Source organism: Rhamphochromis longiceps, linkage group LG20 (assembly GCF_057381845.1).
Source record: "Rhamphochromis longiceps isolate RC_006_pf linkage group LG20, R_longiceps_female_GT1.1, whole genome shotgun sequence".
NCBI classification, from domain to species: domain Eukaryota; kingdom Metazoa; phylum Chordata; class Actinopteri; order Cichliformes; family Cichlidae; genus Rhamphochromis; species Rhamphochromis longiceps.
Genome location: NC_140576.1, coordinates 23,905,035 through 23,924,257, shown reverse-complemented (window position 1 = coordinate 23,924,257; position 19,223 = coordinate 23,905,035). Strand labels below are relative to the sequence as shown.

The following is a 19,223-nucleotide window of genomic DNA, read 5'->3' as shown; positions in this document are numbered from 1 at the left end:
TCATTATATTTTTGTGTGTTTATTTTATTTTTGCTGTCATTTACACCTCCTATACAAAATAACTGAACTATTTTAAAGCCTTTCAACTCCATAACAACTATAATGATAGTCTATGCAGCCAAAATCACAACAGCTAAAGGTCAGCCACTGCATAGGTAAAATGCCATTTTATCTGGCATCAGGGCAATAGCAGTTAACAAGGCCAGCAAAAGGGCCAACATGACACTAATAGGTCAGTATTTATTAGTATAATATTAGTATGTGGCTCCACTTTTGAGATTATACAGTTAGGTCCATAATTTGCTGGACAAAGTAAACGCCTCAGTGGATTTTGAATCAAAACATCAATATGTGATTGAAGTGCAGACTTTCTTTTCTTAGGTGGATTAAAGATGTTTAAATGTTTAATAAATAATAATAATAATAAAAATGTTTAATAAATAAAGCTATTTTCAGAAGCTCAAAATTAACTGGACAGACACAATTTTGAGGATTGTTTTTAGAACTTGTAAGAACAGCAGCTGCCTTAAAGTGCTGCTTTTTTCTCTCTTTTTTTTGGAGGTCTCTCTGCATTAAGTTTTATCTTGATGGGGTTTTTTTGCCTTAAGAAACTCCTGGGTTGCTTTTGCAGTATTTTTTGACTCATTAGTGATTTGCATTGACATCTGTCGGATCGGTTTTGAAGCATTTGTCTGAGTCTGAGCAGAGAGCATAGCCCTGTACACTTCTGTCAGCAGTCACATCATCAATAAACATCAGTGACCTACGTACCCACGCTATAACATCGCCTTTCACCATGTTGAACAGATAACGCAGTATGTTTCAAATCATGAGCTCCGAGCACGAGCTCCATATGTTTCTCTTCCTGCTAATCTAGTACAAGTTAACCTTGATTTCATCTGTCCAAAGATATTTTTTTTATTTATACCTGTGCAGGCTCTTTTAGATGTTTCTGAGTGTAAGGTCTTGATTGTAGACCTTGACATGATGATACATCTACGTCCTTGACGGTGTTTTTGACTTAGTTAGATGCTATGAAGCTGCTTTTCTTAACCAAGGAAATAATTCTGTCATCGTGCATTTTAGTTGTCTTCTGTGGTTTTTCAGGCCTTTTGGTGTTACAAAATTGGCTTTCTTTTAATTAATACACCCGACTGTTGCATTAGCTGCTCATAAACTTAGCTACTTTTAGTCTGATGGCCTACCTAATTAAAAGCTATACAATGCAAATTCAACACTTGGAAACAATTTCATATATTATGCCTGCTTCAGTTGTCATGAAATAACATGGGGACAGGCCTCATGTGATCGTGAAACACCTTTTCAGTTTAAATGTCCAGTTATTTTTGAACCTCTTAAATTCAGGAACTATGTATGAAATGTATTTTTTGTAAAATCTCATGAATTAAAGCTGAAAGTCTGCACTTTAATCACATGTTGATTATTACTTTTTTTATTTACCGGTAAATCCACTGTGGTGGTGCACAGAGGCAAAACTTCAAATATTGTGTCCTTGCCTAGCCAATTATGGACCTGTTACCATAATGGAGTGTAAATGCATTTTTAATCCTATGCAGTGCGGTGCATTATTTTTTACATTGTAGTAAATAATATCTATATTTATGCACTTGTTTTCTCCTTAATATTTTCTATTCTCACAATAATCTGCTCAGTGGCTTATCATTGCTTTCCTTCAATATAACAATAAGGCTTTTATATAAGTTATTATCAACAGCTTTTTTTCTACAGTGAAAAGTAAACAAATTACAGCAAAGCACTCAGTTAAGTCAAGATTAGGAGATCACTGAGTAAGTTGAAGCTTTATCCTTTTTGCATAGCATATTATGGCATGAAGCACTTTCAAAACTAAATTTAACAGGAAGCACTTAGAGCATAATCCTCCGCTAAAGCAGCCCACATTTGAGGCACTATTTACTTTTAGGAGTTAACAGTATTTATATATATATATATATATATATATATATATATATATATATATATATATATATATATATATATATTTATATTTTATTTATTTATTTTTTTTTCTTGTTCTTTTTAAGCATACTTGGAGATGTTTGTGGTGCAGGAAAAATCAGAAAGAGCAGCATGACAAATGTTTACTTTGATTACATAATCATTATGCAGGGCTAGGTAATGGATAATAAGTAACGATATGTAAATGATTGGACATGAATATAACTTGAGCTTGTTATACTGCAGTAAATGTTTACCTTACTGGGCAGCTAATTCTCTTTCTTTTATTTTTAAAAATATTCTTCTTCTTCTTGAGAGCTGTCTCTTCTTATTTTCTTTAAAGAGACAACACATTTTGGTGTCCACTTGAAAGAAGCAAAGATGAAATGTAAAAGTCAGCTCAAAGATCAAATGTGACATGATATTTGGATGCAAACTATAATGTGACATTTAGAATCCCTATATACTAGTATAATTTCATAAATGTTGCCAATACAAACAAATGTATTAGAATTATAAAAATGGTTTTAAAGATAAAATAGATTTTAGGAATGTTTGACCTTGAATAAAAGGTCAGAGGTCCAAAGTAACATGAAATTTAGAATTCTGGTCTATAATTCCGTGTCCACCTACATGTTGTCAGTAAAAAACACGGAGAGTTAGAAACATAGTTTTAAATAACTCTATATTGCATTATTATTATTCCTTTGAGTTTCAGATCAATCTATTGAACCTGAAGGAACGCAATGTGACCGAAGCGCTTTGAGTGCTCATGTAGAATAGAAACGTTCTACATAAGAACCAATCCATTTATATGTTGACAATGCACACTTCAAGTTTTTTCCACCAATAAATCAGTAAGTTGACCTGGAAGACCAAATTTTGATGTATTGTTACCATGACTCCCCTCTACACCTCTACAAAGTTATTAGAATTCATTCAAAACTTTTTAAGCCATCACCTTTAAACAAAGATTGACACACACGGAAGTTATTGGTCATTTAATAGTTAACGTCTTTTTTGGAAACTAGAGGCCCTAAAATATTTTATTTTGGAAATCATAACCGGAAAAGAATCTTCCTTGACACTAACACTGAACTTCCGGTATCAGAAACCGAGGAGGAGGAGCTAAAACGTCCGTGAAGAAACAGGAACCGTCTCCTGTGTCGTTGAACGTCAACTGATGACAGCCCTGTGAGAAAGAAAATAAAACGAAACAAATCCTTGCGCTTTGTTTTTGGTAAGTTTATACATTTGTTCGCTTTATCGCGGCTTTTCTGCAACCAGTTTTTTCTTATTAAACGACATAATATTGAAGTGAAAGCAGAAGTGATGAACTTTATAGGCCAAGGGCAACCAGAGCTGTACCTGTTTGGCAGGATGACACTGATACAAGCTTCTGCTCTCACTGTTTTGCATATCCTGTATCCGCAAAATTCTCCTGTGATAATATCAGAAAAGCTTAGTATCAGTCTGCAGTTTTGAATTAAATCTAACTAGCTTGAGATTTTTAGCGTATAAGCTTCACTAATCATATATCTGGATATTTGGCAGAAGAAGAATGTATCTTGTATTGCATGAATTTAAGTACAATTGAGTTCGTTACTTACTACATTAAGTAGTTGATGAATAGATATTCTTAGCAGAAAATCATTCGTCTTTTTGAATTAATGAAAAAAAATCCAACTATTATAATATTTCCAGCTTCTCTAATATGTGTATGTGCTTGTTCTCTTAGTATTAAATGAAATTTAGCTATTATTAGTTTTGAAGTTCGGTTCAATGTAGGACAAAACAAGACATTAGAACATACCTACTATTTTTTCCTGACAGGACCACAAAATAATCAACAAATGAATCAAGGGGGAAAAAAATAATTCACTTGTATGTTTTGGTTTAAATGGTTTTCCAAAATAAAATATTTTTTTCACTCAGTCATCTGTGTCACCTTATACATATATGCACACTGTTTGGATCCTCTTTATCAGCTGGTGTCTGACATGTTTCACTAGTGACCAGTGCTCCCTGACCAAGACCAGTTGTGCCAGGACAGCAGGGCAGACATCAGACGCCTCATGGCTGCCAGGCACCAGAGACCTGTGGCTGCTTCAGACAGCTCAGCGAGGACCAATGAGAAGAAGTGCTGTGAGTGGTTGCCTTTCTGTCTGTGTTCTTTAGATGCAATATGAAAATGAGAGGTGTAATTTACCCTCTATTAACGAATTATTATGTTGTTGAACTTTCAGGCTTTAATCTGGTTATCTTCAATCTGGAATGTGGGACAGGGCCTAACGTAGGAATTCAGCAGATCTCTTTAACTACACAGTGTTAATGGGATGTGCTGTGACAAATTCCAGTCATGTCTGTTCTTGCCAGAGAATGGCCTTCCACAAACAGTGATGGAAAAGCAAGGGGGAAATGTTTCCATTTCATGCTCGAGCAGACAAGGTTACGCTGTGATATAGAAACATTAACCTGCAGCAAAGAGATGACGACATTGTTACGTAAAATAAAGGTTAACTAGTTAGTGAACTTTGCAGAGGTGACATTTTATTATTACAGAACACTCCCACTCTTTGCTGTCACTGTATACAGTAGGCATACCTGCCCTTTTATTTTGAAGGGTAGATTTTAGAGGGGGCTGGTTTTGAAATGTCCTTGAATGATTAATAAAGTTTATAGTTATGTGTATCTGTTTTGGTTTGTTTTTTTGTACTTATGCAAACTGCAGCTTGGGCTTCCTACATGACCAATTCTCCAACTATGATCGTGATGATCGGATTGCCCGCTAGGGGGAAAACCTATATGTCCAAGAAGCTCACACGCTACCTCAACTGGATTGGAGTACCAACAAAGGGTCAGTAATCAGGCAATGCCTGTTTCAAAAAGTCAGACACCTTTTCGCAGGAAATCAAGCTAGTAAAACCGGATATGTAGGTTAAAAAAATAAAACTGTAGATCAGTCAAAGTTAGGGTGGTTATGATGGAGTCTATGATCATCAAGACTGCAAAAATATCCATCTAATAAAAATCTTGATCTTCAGGCAAATTATTTAATTTGTAGTTGTATATGTCAACATCTCTCAACACATGGCTCTATTTGTTGTTGTTCACCTATGTTTCAATGTACACGTAATGCAGCAGAACTGGTTTGACAGATACAGCTGGTTAGGCAGAGGCAATCCTTGTCACTTAGTTTTATTGTCGTTCTCTGACTGTTTGTTTGTTTGTTCCCTTGCAGTTTTTAATCTTGGAGTGTATAGGAGAAATGCAGTGAAGTCGTACAAGTCCTATGACTTCTTCAGACATGACAATAAAGAAGCAATGGAAATTAGAAAGTGAGTAAATTAAATCCTATTCATATATGAACGTACTTTCATAAAGTAGTTCTTGTCACTAAATGCACCTGGCTACTTTCCATGTAGGACAGTCATGCAAATTCCTTTGTTGAGCCGTGTTGTGTTTGCCTAACAAAATGGCGGCATAGTTATTACAGCACATCACGCGATGATGATAACATTAATGAGCTACTGCTTTGATTTCCTGCTTATTTTTCCACAGAAAGTTTGCCATAGTGGCACTTGCGGATGTGAAGACCTATCTGAGTGAGGAGGGAGGGCAGATTGCTGTAAGGACACCATAAAAAACCCTGAACATTATTTGTATTACGTAATACATTTAAAGCAGGGTTTGATTTATGCTGAATGCTCCATGTTGTCTCTCAGGTTTTCGACGCCACCAACACTACCAGAGAGAGGAGAGAACTCATCCTTAATTTTGCAAAAGATAATGCATATAAGGTTAGAACTGCACTTATAACTGAATAATGAAACAGTTTCTGATCACCAACCTTTTGTTGTCAGATCACAGTAATATAATGGAGCATGCGATGGCTCTTCTTGGCAAGTCTTTTCTTGGAAAAAATCCCATTTACAGCCAGTTTCCAAGAAGCATATCTCAGATATTTAAGACACCCAGAGGTTACCAAATCTTCATGACTGGACAGGCTGAACATTCCTTTCTGAACATTGTTTTGGTTTCAGTGCCTTTTTCAAACTGTATAACAGACAGTAGTTAATTTGTGTTGCAGTCATTTAAAAATGTAAAATGACACCTTTCCCCCCTAATTATGCACTTCTATTTTTTTCAGGTGTTTTTTGTTGAATCAGTATGTGACGATCCAGATGTCATCGCTGAAAACATTATGGTAAATCATACATTTACTTGCTTTTTGTCTTCATGTATCAGCAAGCTTGTATCCCTGAAGTAACAAAGCTCATGATATACCGTAAATGTCTCGTTCACATAGGACGTGAAGGTGTCCAGCCCAGATTATCCTGAGAGGGACAGAGAAAGCGTCATGGGGGATTTTCTGAAGAGAATCGAGTGTTATAAAGTGACCTACCAACCTTTAGATCCAGACGAACACGACAAGTAAGAATACCCCTACTAGTTGTATTGTTCTAATCTAATAATCTAACTCTAATTTAAAATGGAAATATTTTTTTCATGGGAGTTTAAAGTCAAGGAGATATTTTATGTAAAAGAGCATGTACCTGCAGAAGTTGTCCAGAAGATGGAAACAGAAGCTCATTTATAGTGCAAAGCAGTGATTCAGAGGTCATTACTTCCTGAACTCCTACTAACTTAGTTTTAAATTTGGAAGCTTAGTGGTTTATTTAAAGTCTTTGATAATTACACTGATAATATATTTAGATTTTTATTGATCTCACTGAGATAATACAGTGTTATTTTAACTGTAATAAGCAAGAGTAGTTGTGGATCCTTTTACTGCTTCTCACTTCTTATGACCTTGTTAACAAGCTACTGAGAGAGAATTTTCCAGTGTATTTACACTATACCACAAGTACAAGATATGTCTTCTTTACCCTTAAGTTTTATTGGCCTGAGATTTATGTGATTCACTTATTGTTATTTTTCCTCTGCCTTACAGGAACCTGTCCTTCATCCAGGTCATCAACGTTGGCCGTAGTTTCTTGGTCAACAGGGTGCAGGATTACATTCAAAGTAAGATAGTCTACTACCTCATGAACATCCACGTCCACTCCCACTCCATCTACCTCTGCCGACATGGAGAGAGCCATCACAATGTGGAAGGACGTATAGGGGGAGACTCTGAATTGTCAGAGAGAGGAAAAGAGGTGCTTTAGTTTTTTTTCTTGTAAAGAGTTAGATGAGATTGGTAACAATGCCCATATTTATGTTTTAAATTTAATATTAACACCAACAGGCTATTTTAGCATAAACAGATAAATAGAGGGTAATGGGTGATTTGGCTCTGGCTAATATCACCTTCAAAACAATAAGCTTTAAAAGGAGGTGTGATCAAAAAGTTCTGGGAGAAGGACGTCTAACTCAAAACTTAGACGTTTCTCCAGTTTATCAACAACACTTTTACCTTGATTTTTATTTATGTGATGTGGTGACAAATCTGGCCACATTGTAAGCAAAAAAATAAAAGATTTCACTATGCATTTATACAGCTCTCACCACATAATGATATGGGATACAAAAATTTGAAGACAGGAAGGGGTGTTTTCTAAATAAATGTGAAGACCGTTGTGAAGTCATCTATACATCCATTTTCTGCCATTTATCTGGATTTGATTTATGAGGACAGCAATCTAAGTAGATGCCCAGACCTCACTTTCCCCAACCACCCCCTCCATCTGATCCCAAGCCAGCTGAGACACATAATCTCTCCAGCATGTACTTGGGCTCTTGCTGGTAGGACAGTGTGCGAACCAGCTTACCTAGAAGCCATCCAGGAGATATGCTTGTTAGATACCACCCTCACTGGTATCCAGCAACTCATGATTTCAGTCACTACCAAGAGCTTGTGGCAATAGGTGAGGCTAAGAATGTCAATCGACTGGTAAATAATTAGCTTCGTTCACTTTAGACTGCAGTTCACATTTCAACCATTGCAAACCACCTTGCTGCACACTGGAGGTCACTGCCTGACCACATCATCTGTGAAAAGCAGAAATGTGAACAGAATCATTGATGAAGGGCAGCCATGGTGGAGTCCAAGTCTCACACAGTCTGACTTACTGCATGCAATCCAAACGAAGCACTTACTAGTCTGACTCTTTCTTCACCTCTGGTGTTCATCATCTGGTTCAGGGGTTACCGCCGTGCACTTTGTAGCCACAGCGCTGTAGCTCTCAGCTTCGGCAATAGAGCTGCTTAACATGGTCCACTTATACTCAGCTTTTCTAGCCTCTAGTTTCTAGCCTTTCTTGTTTGGTGCACAAACCTGTCCATCACAACAAGGTGGCAATTGAAGAATTTAAGGAGGGGCATCGTTGTGAAATTAAAGAACACATGTAAGTTGTCAGAATGGAACTTACAGAGAGTGATCTAAAAGCAGCCTAAACATTTTAAATCAGGTTAGGTTTTTGATTCTTATGGTCCTGCTCCTTGAACCTGTAAAATACAGTTCAACTGAACGTGGGAAGAATGACTTTATAGTCAGTTCTTAAACATATTTGTGTTTTCATATGCTACGTTTGACAGTTTGCAGCTGCACTGAAGAGGTTTGTGAAAGAGCATAAATTGTCAGACCTGAAAGTTTGGACCAGCCAGCTAAGACGCACCATTCAGACAGCAGAGGAGCTGAGTATTCCCTATGAACAGTGGAAGATTCTCAATGAAATAGATGCTGTAGGTATTACTTAAGTTTTATATATACAAACTTTTGTTAAACTTCTTGAAATACAGCTTAAAGTCTGCACTTTAATGACTCCTTGATTGTTGTGTGCAACTGTGATGTCTACAGAGGAAAAACTACAATAAATGTGTCATTTTCATGTGTGAAACTGTATTTTCCTGCATATATTGGAACAGACACAGTGAAAACATGATAAGTCTCGATCTTATTACTTTGTATTTTAGGGAGTGTGTGAAGAAATGACCTATAAGATGATTGAGGAAAAATACCCAGAGGAGTATGCTATGCGAGACCAGGACAAGTATCATTACCGCTACCCTGGAGGAGAGGTAAAAGGTTTAATTTTCTCCTGGAGTGTTGTTTGACCTGCCATATATTACCACTGTGAGTTTGTCAAGTTTATGCAACAGGCTTTAAATTTCAAGTTTATTTTTTACTTTTTATTTCTCATTATTCTTTTACCATAGTGTGAATGCCAGAGGGCTGCGGATGAATCATCAGTCAGAAAAACAAAAGTTAAAAATTTTGTCAGCTGCAAGAATAGCTTCTTTTTTAACTACAAATGCATCATTATATGTAACAGAACAGAAGATTTTATGCTGAGATAAATAGAAATACTATGAGCTCATATTGCAGAGGAGCATAGAATAAAGACACGTCAGCTATATTGCTGCTGTTCATCATAACTAACACTGACTAATAAAGAAAAGGGAAAATTAAAATAACAGTAAGCACATGACAAAATTAGATCTTGCAGTAGTTAGTCAAAGATTTTTTGATGTAACAAACTGAAAAATGTGAAACTGAATGGACCTCTTTCATTTGACTCTCTCCATAGTCCTATCAGGACCTGGTTCAGCGGCTGGAGCCAGTGATCATGGAGCTGGAGCGACAGGCTAATGTTCTGGTCATCTGTCATCAGGCTGTCATGCGCTGCTTGCTCGCATATTTTCTGGACAAAGGCGCAGGTGACATGCTCAGAAATAGGATATGCTAAACATGCTAAAGCACCTTCTCAGATTACAGGTTTACAGTGCTGAGTGATCCATTTCAGCCAGCATTGTCATTACCACAACTAATTTGCCCAGATAAATAAGCACTCATTCATACAAGTTAATTCAATGCAATTTAGTTGTATTTAAATAGTGCCAAATTACAACAACAGTTGTAATACAGTCAGCAGAAATACAAAGTTAACAGAAATACACTAAATGACTCATGCACGTGCAACTTTAATGGATGAGAAGCAGTTTCCAAAGCACTTACTATTTTTGTTTCTTTATATTTGGAGAAATATCACATGGGGCACTAAATTTAGATATTGTCATGACTTTGAAATGTGCATTTCCACATTACCAGTTGTTTCCTTATTGTAGATTATGCACTTGGCATTGTGTGAATGGCTGCATAGCAGTGCCAAAGGCCACCAGTGTGCAGGTTTACTTTTTAAAAAGCTGGTTTTACTTTTCACCAATATATCCTAAAAAAACTATTTCATTTCAGCAAAATGAAAATAAGTGATTTTTAAGGAATAAGTGGGCCTGTAAAAGAGGTAATCTAAACAGAACCTTTTTCTAATTTACTGCTTAAAAAAGTGAGAGACAGCTACCTATATATTCGTGGATGAAACCATTATGAAGGGAGAAACCGGAGGGACAGTAACTAATTCAAAACAAATAAGCCCCATTCCTCCATGCTCTCACAACAGATGGTTTCATTTCACTCATTAGGTCTCTGTATTTCAGCCAGCCGCACCCTCAACCCCCTCTTTGGTCTAACCAGAAAGGACTAAGCCAGGTACCTCATAAAGCAGAAAAAGTAATTAAAGCAACCATCATTTAGAATTTTAGACTACAGTCTAATGTAATAAAACGTGTGGAAAAAAGAAACACAAGCTAAACAAGCTAGGTGTGTACAATGCAACTCCAGTGACTGCAACAAAAATATGGTAATGATGTAATGATGTGGGAGTTTGTGAAACCATAAATCTGGTTTATGTGTTGAGAGTAGTGTGGCTGAATATTGCAAAAGGGTCATTTCAGCTGTTGTGCGGCTGTGGGCACGGCAATCGCAGGCTGAGCAGTGAGAACCGCACATAACTGCCGGGAGGTGTTTTCTGAAGAATGAATAGTAAATTTATTTTAAGCCTTTTTAAGTGCTGCACACTTTCAACCAATCACAATCTAATTAATTAATTATTAATTGATTAATAATTAATCAATCTCATCTACAAATGGCGCCAGACTATTGCGTCACACACTCTTTAGTGCTCAAAGTGCAATTCATACTTTTATAGACATCAGCCAACTGTGCGCTGTTAGTACGTGCATCTCTAATTCATATAACAGAATTAGGCACAGGCTTAGATGGATGTTGTGTCCACCCACCATGTTTTCTGTGCCATGAGCTCTAAGTTCCAGCGAAGAACCTCTAAGAATAGTACAGCTTTAACTGCAGTATACTGTGTATTAAGCTGTGTCCCAGTGCAGTAAACAGGGTGGATGTTATTTGGCAGAGCAGAATCACTGATATAAATATTTTGACCACATTAGACAGTGGATGGTAATGAAACAATCAATCATTTAGTTAGACTTTCATTCTGTGATTGTCTTTTTAATGCCACCACATGGGGGAGTCTAAGTCACAACCTTTCAGATCAACTTTTTCTGCATGTATATTTTTTAATGAATATAGGGGGAAACAGCCACATAAAAATGCCGACTGTTTCCAGATTAATCAAAATTTAACATAAGGAACATCTGCTAAACATGACGCAGTGAAGAGAGCACCACTCTTTGCAGACTACTCTGTTTTTAAGACATGTAGGAGATGATTGGTTTTAAAGTAGCACCATGTGCCTGATAATGCACTGAGTTATATCTCCAGAGATTTAGATATTCAGGTATGTCTGTAAAAAGTGATGTAAATAAGTGACGTCTGTAATGATGTACTTCCTGATTGCCGCTGTCTTCTCCAGTGTTTGGAAAATAAACAGATCAGAAAGACGCCATCAACAGCAGTAGCAAGAGTTCAAGCTATACAATTAGGACTCCCCGTGATATAGAAATGTGTTTTTAGTGTCCCTCTATATTTTCATTTATGAAGGTAAATATTATGACATAACGAAAATGTTGTCTAGAAGGGTTAGAAAAAATAAATGAGAGTGAAAATAAAATAACAAAAACACAGGACAGGAAAGACTGATGTTGTTATTATTGGGCACAAACAAGGTAAGAATGTCGTATATGTGAACGCCATTGGCAATCAGAAACTTGGAAAGGGACAGATTAGATCATTATGTGCTGAAAGCTTCTTTATGTACTTGATCATGTGACGTGAGCATTACTTTTGGAAAATAATTAGTTCACTCACTACCATAATATGGCGTGGGCAGAAGTGGTTCTGTCAGTCAGCAGAGGAAGTGGTCAGTGCTCCTGGATCGGTTTAAAAGCTCAACCACAGTCTGACTGCAAAAACCAAAGTGTGGGTGCTGCTTTGACTGGCTTCATGTCCCACTGCACTGCCCACCCATGAGACATACAGCAGAGTTAACAGCAACATGCACTGTACCTCCATAAAGCGCAGCATAAGTTTTACAGCTGGCCTGCCACTTCAGACATGACAGTAAACTCCACAAACATGTAGGAGAATATGAAAAGCATGACTGGGTGAAACCACAGTAATCTCACTGGCCACTTTTATTCATGTTGGCACAGATGACCTGCCCTTCTTGAAGTGCCCCCTACACACTGTCCTAAAACTCACCCCTGTGGCTTATGGTAAGTCCCTACTTTGTTGTTAAGTCAACTAAACATCCTCACTTGTTTTTGTTGCCTTGTTGTAATGTATTTTGGTTCCTTCTCCTAGGTTGTAAAGTGGATGTATTTGACCTGGGGGTGGAGGCTGTCAACACTCACAGGGATAGACCATTAGTAAGCTTCTGCCTGTTTTCTAGTGTTTCGTATCGCAAACATGTGGTCAGTTTTCTGTAGAACCGTTCATCCTATTCTTTGTCACGTGTTTGTCCATAGTATGGAGTCTGAAACATCAGTCATCTGTGTTAACCAGCGCCATGTTAAGAGTTATTCTTTGGAATAATTGTTCCTCATTCTCGAAAAGCCTTTCAGAATTGCACTTGTAATTTCGATCCAACAGTTAGATAAGAAGATTTATACCAATCATTCCAGTCATATCTGACTATATCTAGAAAGGAAGCAGTGGAAACAACAGCTAGCCTGTGTTTAAGTTATTTACAGTCACAAGCCACTTTGTTTGGTTGCTAGTATACCATTCTAGGATCGGGTTGGATCCACTTTAGCCTTAAAACCTGTCTTAATTCTTTGTGGCATAAATTCAACAAGGCACTGAAAAGATTCCTCAGAGATTTCGGACTATATTGGCATGATAGCCACACATAGTGGCTGCACATTTATCAGCATGGTCTCAGTCTACTGCTCCACCACATCCCACAAAACATGGTCAGCAACAATAATGAGCTAGACTATGGTGTTTAATCAATGCTCGACTGATAATAAGTAAGGAAAGTATCCCTCCCACCTTTACACCACCAACAGCCTGAACTGTTGCTACCATCTGAATGTTACAGTAGGAAAGCTGACTCATCAGATAAGGCAATATTGTGTTGTCCAGTTTTGGTGAGCCTGTACAAATGGTAGCCTTGTTTTCCTGCTCTATCCTAACAGTACTAGCACCCAGTGTGGTGTTCTGCTGCTGTATTTGTACATTTGTTTCTCGGTTCCACGTCTTAAGCGTACAGAGATACTCCTCTGCATATCTTGGTTGTAACTAGCAGTTATTGCAGTTACAGTTCTCTTCCTCTCAGCTCAAATCAGTTAGCTGCTTTCACCCAGCAAACTGCTACTTACTGAATATTTGCTCCTTTTTTTTTTTTTTTTTGAGAATTTTCTGTATTTGTATTCAAGTTTCGGAAATACTCAGACCTGCTCTACTAACCATGCCACCTTAAATCGCCTTTCCTCCCCATTCCGATGCTCTGTTTGGACTTCAGCAGGCTGTCTTGATCAAATCAATGAATAGCAGTGCTGCCATGTGATTTGCTGATTAGATATTTGTGTTAACGAGCAGTTTACAGGTGTACCTAATAAAGTGGCCAGTGAGTGTAAATCTTTGTCCCAGTTTTTCTAATGTAATGTGTGGGACTATTTCTTGATCAGGTGCAATGAATCCTGGAGTTTTGTCCTCACTGTGCGGGTACGGCCATTGTCTCTGGTGGGAGATAGGTCAGTGCAAAAAAGTTTTCCACCTCTCCTTGTCCATCTGTTGTTGGCTCCAGGTGGAGGGGAGCTCTTTGGTGACTCCTTTTTAGTGTTTCTTAGTTGGCCTTTCCTTTGTTTCCCTCAGAGATTCCTTTAAAGGGTATATCTGCTAGTGCTACTTTAAAAAGCACGTGGCCCATCATCCTCAGTGCCTTCTCTTTACTTGTTCAGCAGGTAGTTGGTTTAGTGTTTCTTCTACTAATGTCAGCAAGCAATAAAAACTACAGGAAAGTCTGTGGTAAGTTATGTGTGAGGTATATTATTAACTCTGTTTCTGCTTTTATAAACACCTGTTGTGTGGGGAAATACATCCAAACTTGTTTATGTACTCAAACACCTTTATCGCTTTTGGGAAATTCTATTTAAGGAGTTCCCTTAAATGTTCTGAATTTTAAGAAATGTATCAGGACATCCCCTTGTAGCACTCATCAGTGAGGTCCATGTCTGCTCTCTGCCCGTGGAGCTCATGCTGATTAGTTACAAGTATTTAAAGTCTGAGTCCTGAGACAAAGTGGGTGTTAACACATAAACACGTTTACTGAGAAACCTCTTGTTAACTGTGGTGAGAAATATCCTGTCCCCTCAGACTAACATGACAATGGCTCTTCTATTTATGGTTGTTTGTGTCAGTGGCTGTCTTTCCCAAACATGGAACGCACTGATTTTAGACCAAGGAGAGGTTTAGTCATTGTAACATAAAAGTTAGTCCACTTTCTCTTTTTGTTCTTTGCTGAGCAGAATAAAGGCCAAACAGATGCCATACCAGCTTTCCTTCGAAGAAACAGCTTCACACCGCTGTCCAGCCAAGACCAGATTAAACGACCTCGTCTTTACAGTGTGGGGAACCCTTCACATACTCGTATGTCCCAGGCCCCTACTTTACCCAGCATGCAATTCTCTGAGGCATCTGAAGGGTCAGAAACGGTACAAAGTGAGGTCAGTGCCTTTCTCACACAAGATACTGTGGTTATAGGTCAGCTGGTATGGCTGAATATACAGATAAATATTATATATTCATATAAATATCTGAAACAGACTAAACAATCAGCAAATTATGTTAGATGAGTCAGAATGTATCAGAATAAATAAAGTGATTCAACCAACATTTACTATTGTTGCTCACACAATGGATGAGGAGATGTCCATGTGGACATGCACTGGCTTTTTGTAACAATTTAGCTTCAAAGTCGGCTTGGCTAATAATGATAATTAAAAAGCAGTGTGACGGTGTAAAAAAACTGTGTTATTTTATCCACCATTTACTCTGACACTGAATTGCGTGGGACACTAACAGTACCAACGTTGCCTTGCTTGTAGCCACAAAGGTTCATGTGAAAAATGGAGATAACAAAAAGTCTCAGTAGGCACAAATTTGGAGGCCATCCTTGCTTGTCTTGTAACAGTGAAGACACATGACACAACTGGCTGTGAAAAATTAGCAAAATGAAAACTGAACTAACATTTGAAACTAATACTGTAGACATGATTAATATAGGAAAAAGTTAAAAGTTGAAAGGTTAACAGCAGCATACAGTGAAATATGATGACTGAAAAAAACTCAAAGCAACTAAACCAGTCTTATCATTATTTTTTATTATGAAAAGTGTTAGACAAACAGAACCTTTGGTAATCAGTTATTACTGGAATATAACGGAACAATGTTATCAAGTGCTATCAAGATTGTTCTTTAGTTTGTTCTAACGTGTTTATCACAGGTGCAATGCACCGTCTGGACAATCACTGCTCTGCATGTACACATATGCCTATCTTTTCTCATACCATACAGCATGAGGGAGGATTATTTATCTTTTTATTTAAATAATTGATTCAAGGTTTAAATAAAAGTATTCTGTATGTACAAATGTACTTTAAGTGTTAAGGTTTTGGGCTGGCAGAGGCCAGCATAAGCAAACCCAGGATGGTTTGTTTTTCATGTTCATGGATGTTTACAACAAGCAATGTTCCTTCATAAGGATGTTGGATGTGTATACATGAATATAACTTTTTTTCTCCAATGTTTTTGCTTGTGTTGTTACCCAAAAAGTGACCTTTTAGCTGTAGTAGGACAGAAAATCAGTGTCTCACTCTGAGCTGTGACCTCAGATTTTAGTATTAGTTCAAGTTCAGTCGGCGCCAGTCAAAACAAATAGCTCATTCCTGTTTGGGTTAAAGCAGTCTACTTTCTCTCCCTTGCTTTTCCTTCTTGCAGAACTCTCTAAATGGTTTCACTGGTGCAGACACAGATGACTGTGTGGAGTTTAAAAACAGAAGTACATAAAAAGGTATTCATAACCTTCCTCTTATCTGTTACACAGAACATTATACATATATCAGTATACTTTATACTCTGTACTGTACTTTACAATACTATACACTCACTGGTGACCTTATTAGTTACACCTTATTAGTACTTGTTTGGATCCCTTTTGCCTTCAGGACTGCCTTGATTCATGGACACATCAAAGATTTTGGTCTATATTCACTTGATAGCATCAAACAGTTTCTACAGATTTGTCAACTGCACATCTGTGATGCAAATCTTCCATTTCACATCCTAAAGGTGCTTTCATGTTGTTAACACCAAGTTCTGACCCTACCATCCAGATGTCACAGCAGATGTTTGTCCAACTTTGTTGACTCTGTGCAAATTATAGCCTCAGTTTGCTGTTCTTAGCTGATGGTGCATTTAGAAATGCTCTTCGGCATACCTTGATGGTAGCAAGTGGTTATTTAGCTGCATAAAATAACATAGCAACAATCTGTTCTCAAACCACAGTTCCAGAGATCAGCTCTTTCCAAAAGCTTAACAATAAAAGTATGTCTTCAACTTTAATTTAGAGGCATTCACTCACAGTTGATGGTCACTCAGGAGTCATTCTACAGCAGGGGTCGGCAACTCCAGGCCCCCTGGATCAACACACCTGAATCAAATGACTAGTTCATTAAGACCAAGTGCTACCAAGGCTGGTAGCACTGGAGTAATTTGATCTCTCTCTTTTTTTTTCTTGAGAGTGTTCGAAACTGTGGTTGACCACAGAAATTTGTCAATTTTACAATTTGTGTCAGAGATTTTTTAACTTGTGTTTTAATGAGAGGACATTAAAGTGCCCTTTCAACTATTACCCTCCCAGTTAATAGTTGAAAACTAATGGAAATCCAATTTCTTATAGGCAACATTACTTTTGCTGACTGACGCTCACTGGGTATTTTGTGTTTTTTCTTTTTATAATCATTATCTGTAAAGCCTAGAAATCATTGTGTGGGGAAAACCCAGGAGATCAGCAGTTTCTGAAATACTTGAAATAGCCCATCTGTCACCAATAACTCTGCCACATTCAAAGTAACTTAAATTACCATTCTTTCCCTTTCTTTTGCTTAGTTTGAACTTCAGCAGGTTGTCTTGCTCTTGTTTTCATGCCTCAAAGCAAAGATTACTTGCATTAACTAGCAGTTGCCGAGGTATACCTAACAAGGTGGCTGGTGAGTGAACTGTATTACAGTTGTCTCATTGCTTCATTTTTGTCTTTTATCCCAGGCTTTTCTCGACAAGTCCAGTACTGACCAGCAAGGACCAGCAGAAAGAAACCCAAAAAGCTTCGGTCATTATGATTTTAAGCATGGACTTGCAAGTTAGAGCATGTGTGTACATAAATGAAGTCAGCGAATGTGTGATCCATTCAAATATACAAATCAAACACTTGTACCAAAGACACTCTCAACACCATCCATTAGTTGCTGGCACACTCCATATAATATTGCAGATTACAGTCATGGTGTGCTTTATTAGATGTCGAATATGCTGATTGTGAAATTTATACCTCAACCTTTTTTCTTCAGTGTAGTATAAGAGAATTTCTGTCTTGAAGGAAGCCATGTGCAGCCTTATTTTGTGCTTAGATTGTTTCACTTTTAATTTTAAGGTCACTTAGTTATGTGCATTCTCCCTCTGACAACATGTAGCAATAAATGTATTGTGAGGTGCAATTTAGGTATGCAGAAGTGCGATTTAGTTTTCAGGGGGAAGCCATAAGCTGTAAACATTAATGACATGTTTCGTCCAGCCCTATAAAAAGTGCAGGATCTACTGTGTGTCGACTTTAATCTGTGACAGTTAGTTAATCTTCTCTCTTGAGATGTGTACTTCTTCTTTTATTTTGTCTTCCGTATAAATAACAGCTTTGATATAGAATCATGGCACTGTGATCATGTAAAGCTGCTCACCTTTGAACTGCATAAAATTAATGCAGATTTTCTAAACACAGAGGTTACTTGTACAGCAGTATTGGATGTTATGTTGGTTTGTAATGCTTTAGATTTCGTCACGGGGAAAAACAAATCAGGGCCTTTGTAGTTCTACCTTTACTGTCCATATGGAACGACAAGATTGAAAAAGGGTCATTTAGGAAAGTACCTTTATTTACAGGAATATAGGCTTTGACCCAGGTAATCAAAGATATGATATGCAAAATTGTTTCCTTGAATGGAAGGAAATGGAATTGACGACACATTTGAATGTCTTAAAATGAACTTGTAGCTAATGTAGCTGCACACATTTTACCACAGTTACACTGTTTTTACACAGACTGTCATTTGTTGGAAATAAAGTCTTTATTCCAGTAAAGAAATCTGTGCAATCTCAGTGGGAGTAACCTTCCTGTTTGCTAAACTCCAGAGACATGCATCAACAGAGTTGAATGAGGGAGCAATCTAAGGACAAATCTAAATCTGGGAATGAGATACATTTAGATTGAAATGTAACAGTTGGATGATACAAATCTGATATGTTGCTTTTGTGACACAGCTTTTCACTGCGTGGTCTGTTCTGCTTCTACTGTAATGATGTTTTCTAATATGTAAATCCAGCAGTTTTGTGTCAGAGTTCTAAAGAAAAAGGAGCTCTGTGCAGCACATTCAGCTCTGAATTGTGAATTGTTTTTGTTCTTATTTTAAATAAATAAATCCCAACTTATTTGATTCATGATTTAAGATACTGATTTGTATTTTTTGTGATTACTACCAGGAAATCAGGGAAATGCATGAAGAAAAAAGAAAGTAAAAGCAGCACTGCTGAGAAATGACCCTCACATTGCTTTGACGCCTAAATAAGGCCTTGAATGACTGGAATGAGATAAAAAAAAAGCCCTGGAAAACTCAACAACTGATTACAGAACAAAATATTCCAACGGGTATTTGAAAACTAGGAATGTACACCAACTTTTGTTTTCTTGGTAAAAAGATTTTAAGTGGTTTTTGCA

The 19,223-nt window shown here is 37.4% G+C and overlaps 1 protein-coding gene across 4 annotated transcripts; it reads left to right on the top strand.

The window, feature by feature from the left end:
* The first annotated feature begins 3,085 nt into the window (after positions 1–3,085).
* On the top strand, positions 3,086–18,931 carry LOC146645365 (6-phosphofructo-2-kinase/fructose-2,6-bisphosphatase 2-like). 4 transcript variants are annotated; one of them, XM_085393501.1, is made up of 17 exons: positions 3,086–3,217; positions 3,990–4,122; positions 4,709–4,834; positions 5,219–5,315; positions 5,539–5,605; positions 5,703–5,777; positions 6,128–6,184; positions 6,287–6,411; positions 6,932–7,139; positions 8,518–8,664; positions 8,896–9,000; positions 9,510–9,639; positions 12,388–12,450; positions 12,539–12,603; positions 14,707–14,904; positions 16,178–16,250; positions 17,504–18,931. In XM_085393501.1, exons 2-16 carry the CDS (start codon positions 4,053–4,055, stop codon positions 16,244–16,246), a joined length of 1,602 nt encoding a protein of 533 aa, XP_085249627.1. In that variant the 5' UTR covers positions 3,086–3,217; positions 3,990–4,052; the 3' UTR covers positions 16,247–16,250; positions 17,504–18,931. The 4 variants fall into 4 exon arrangements, 3 of the variants coding, with proteins under 3 accessions (XP_085249627.1, XP_085249629.1, XP_085249628.1); XR_014909021.1 differs by lacking the exons at positions 16,178–16,250; positions 17,504–18,931 and adding an exon at positions 13,867–13,932 and having other exon boundaries at positions 14,707–14,843; XM_085393503.1 differs by lacking the exon at positions 16,178–16,250.
* The last annotated feature ends 292 nt before the right edge of the window (positions 18,932–19,223 follow it).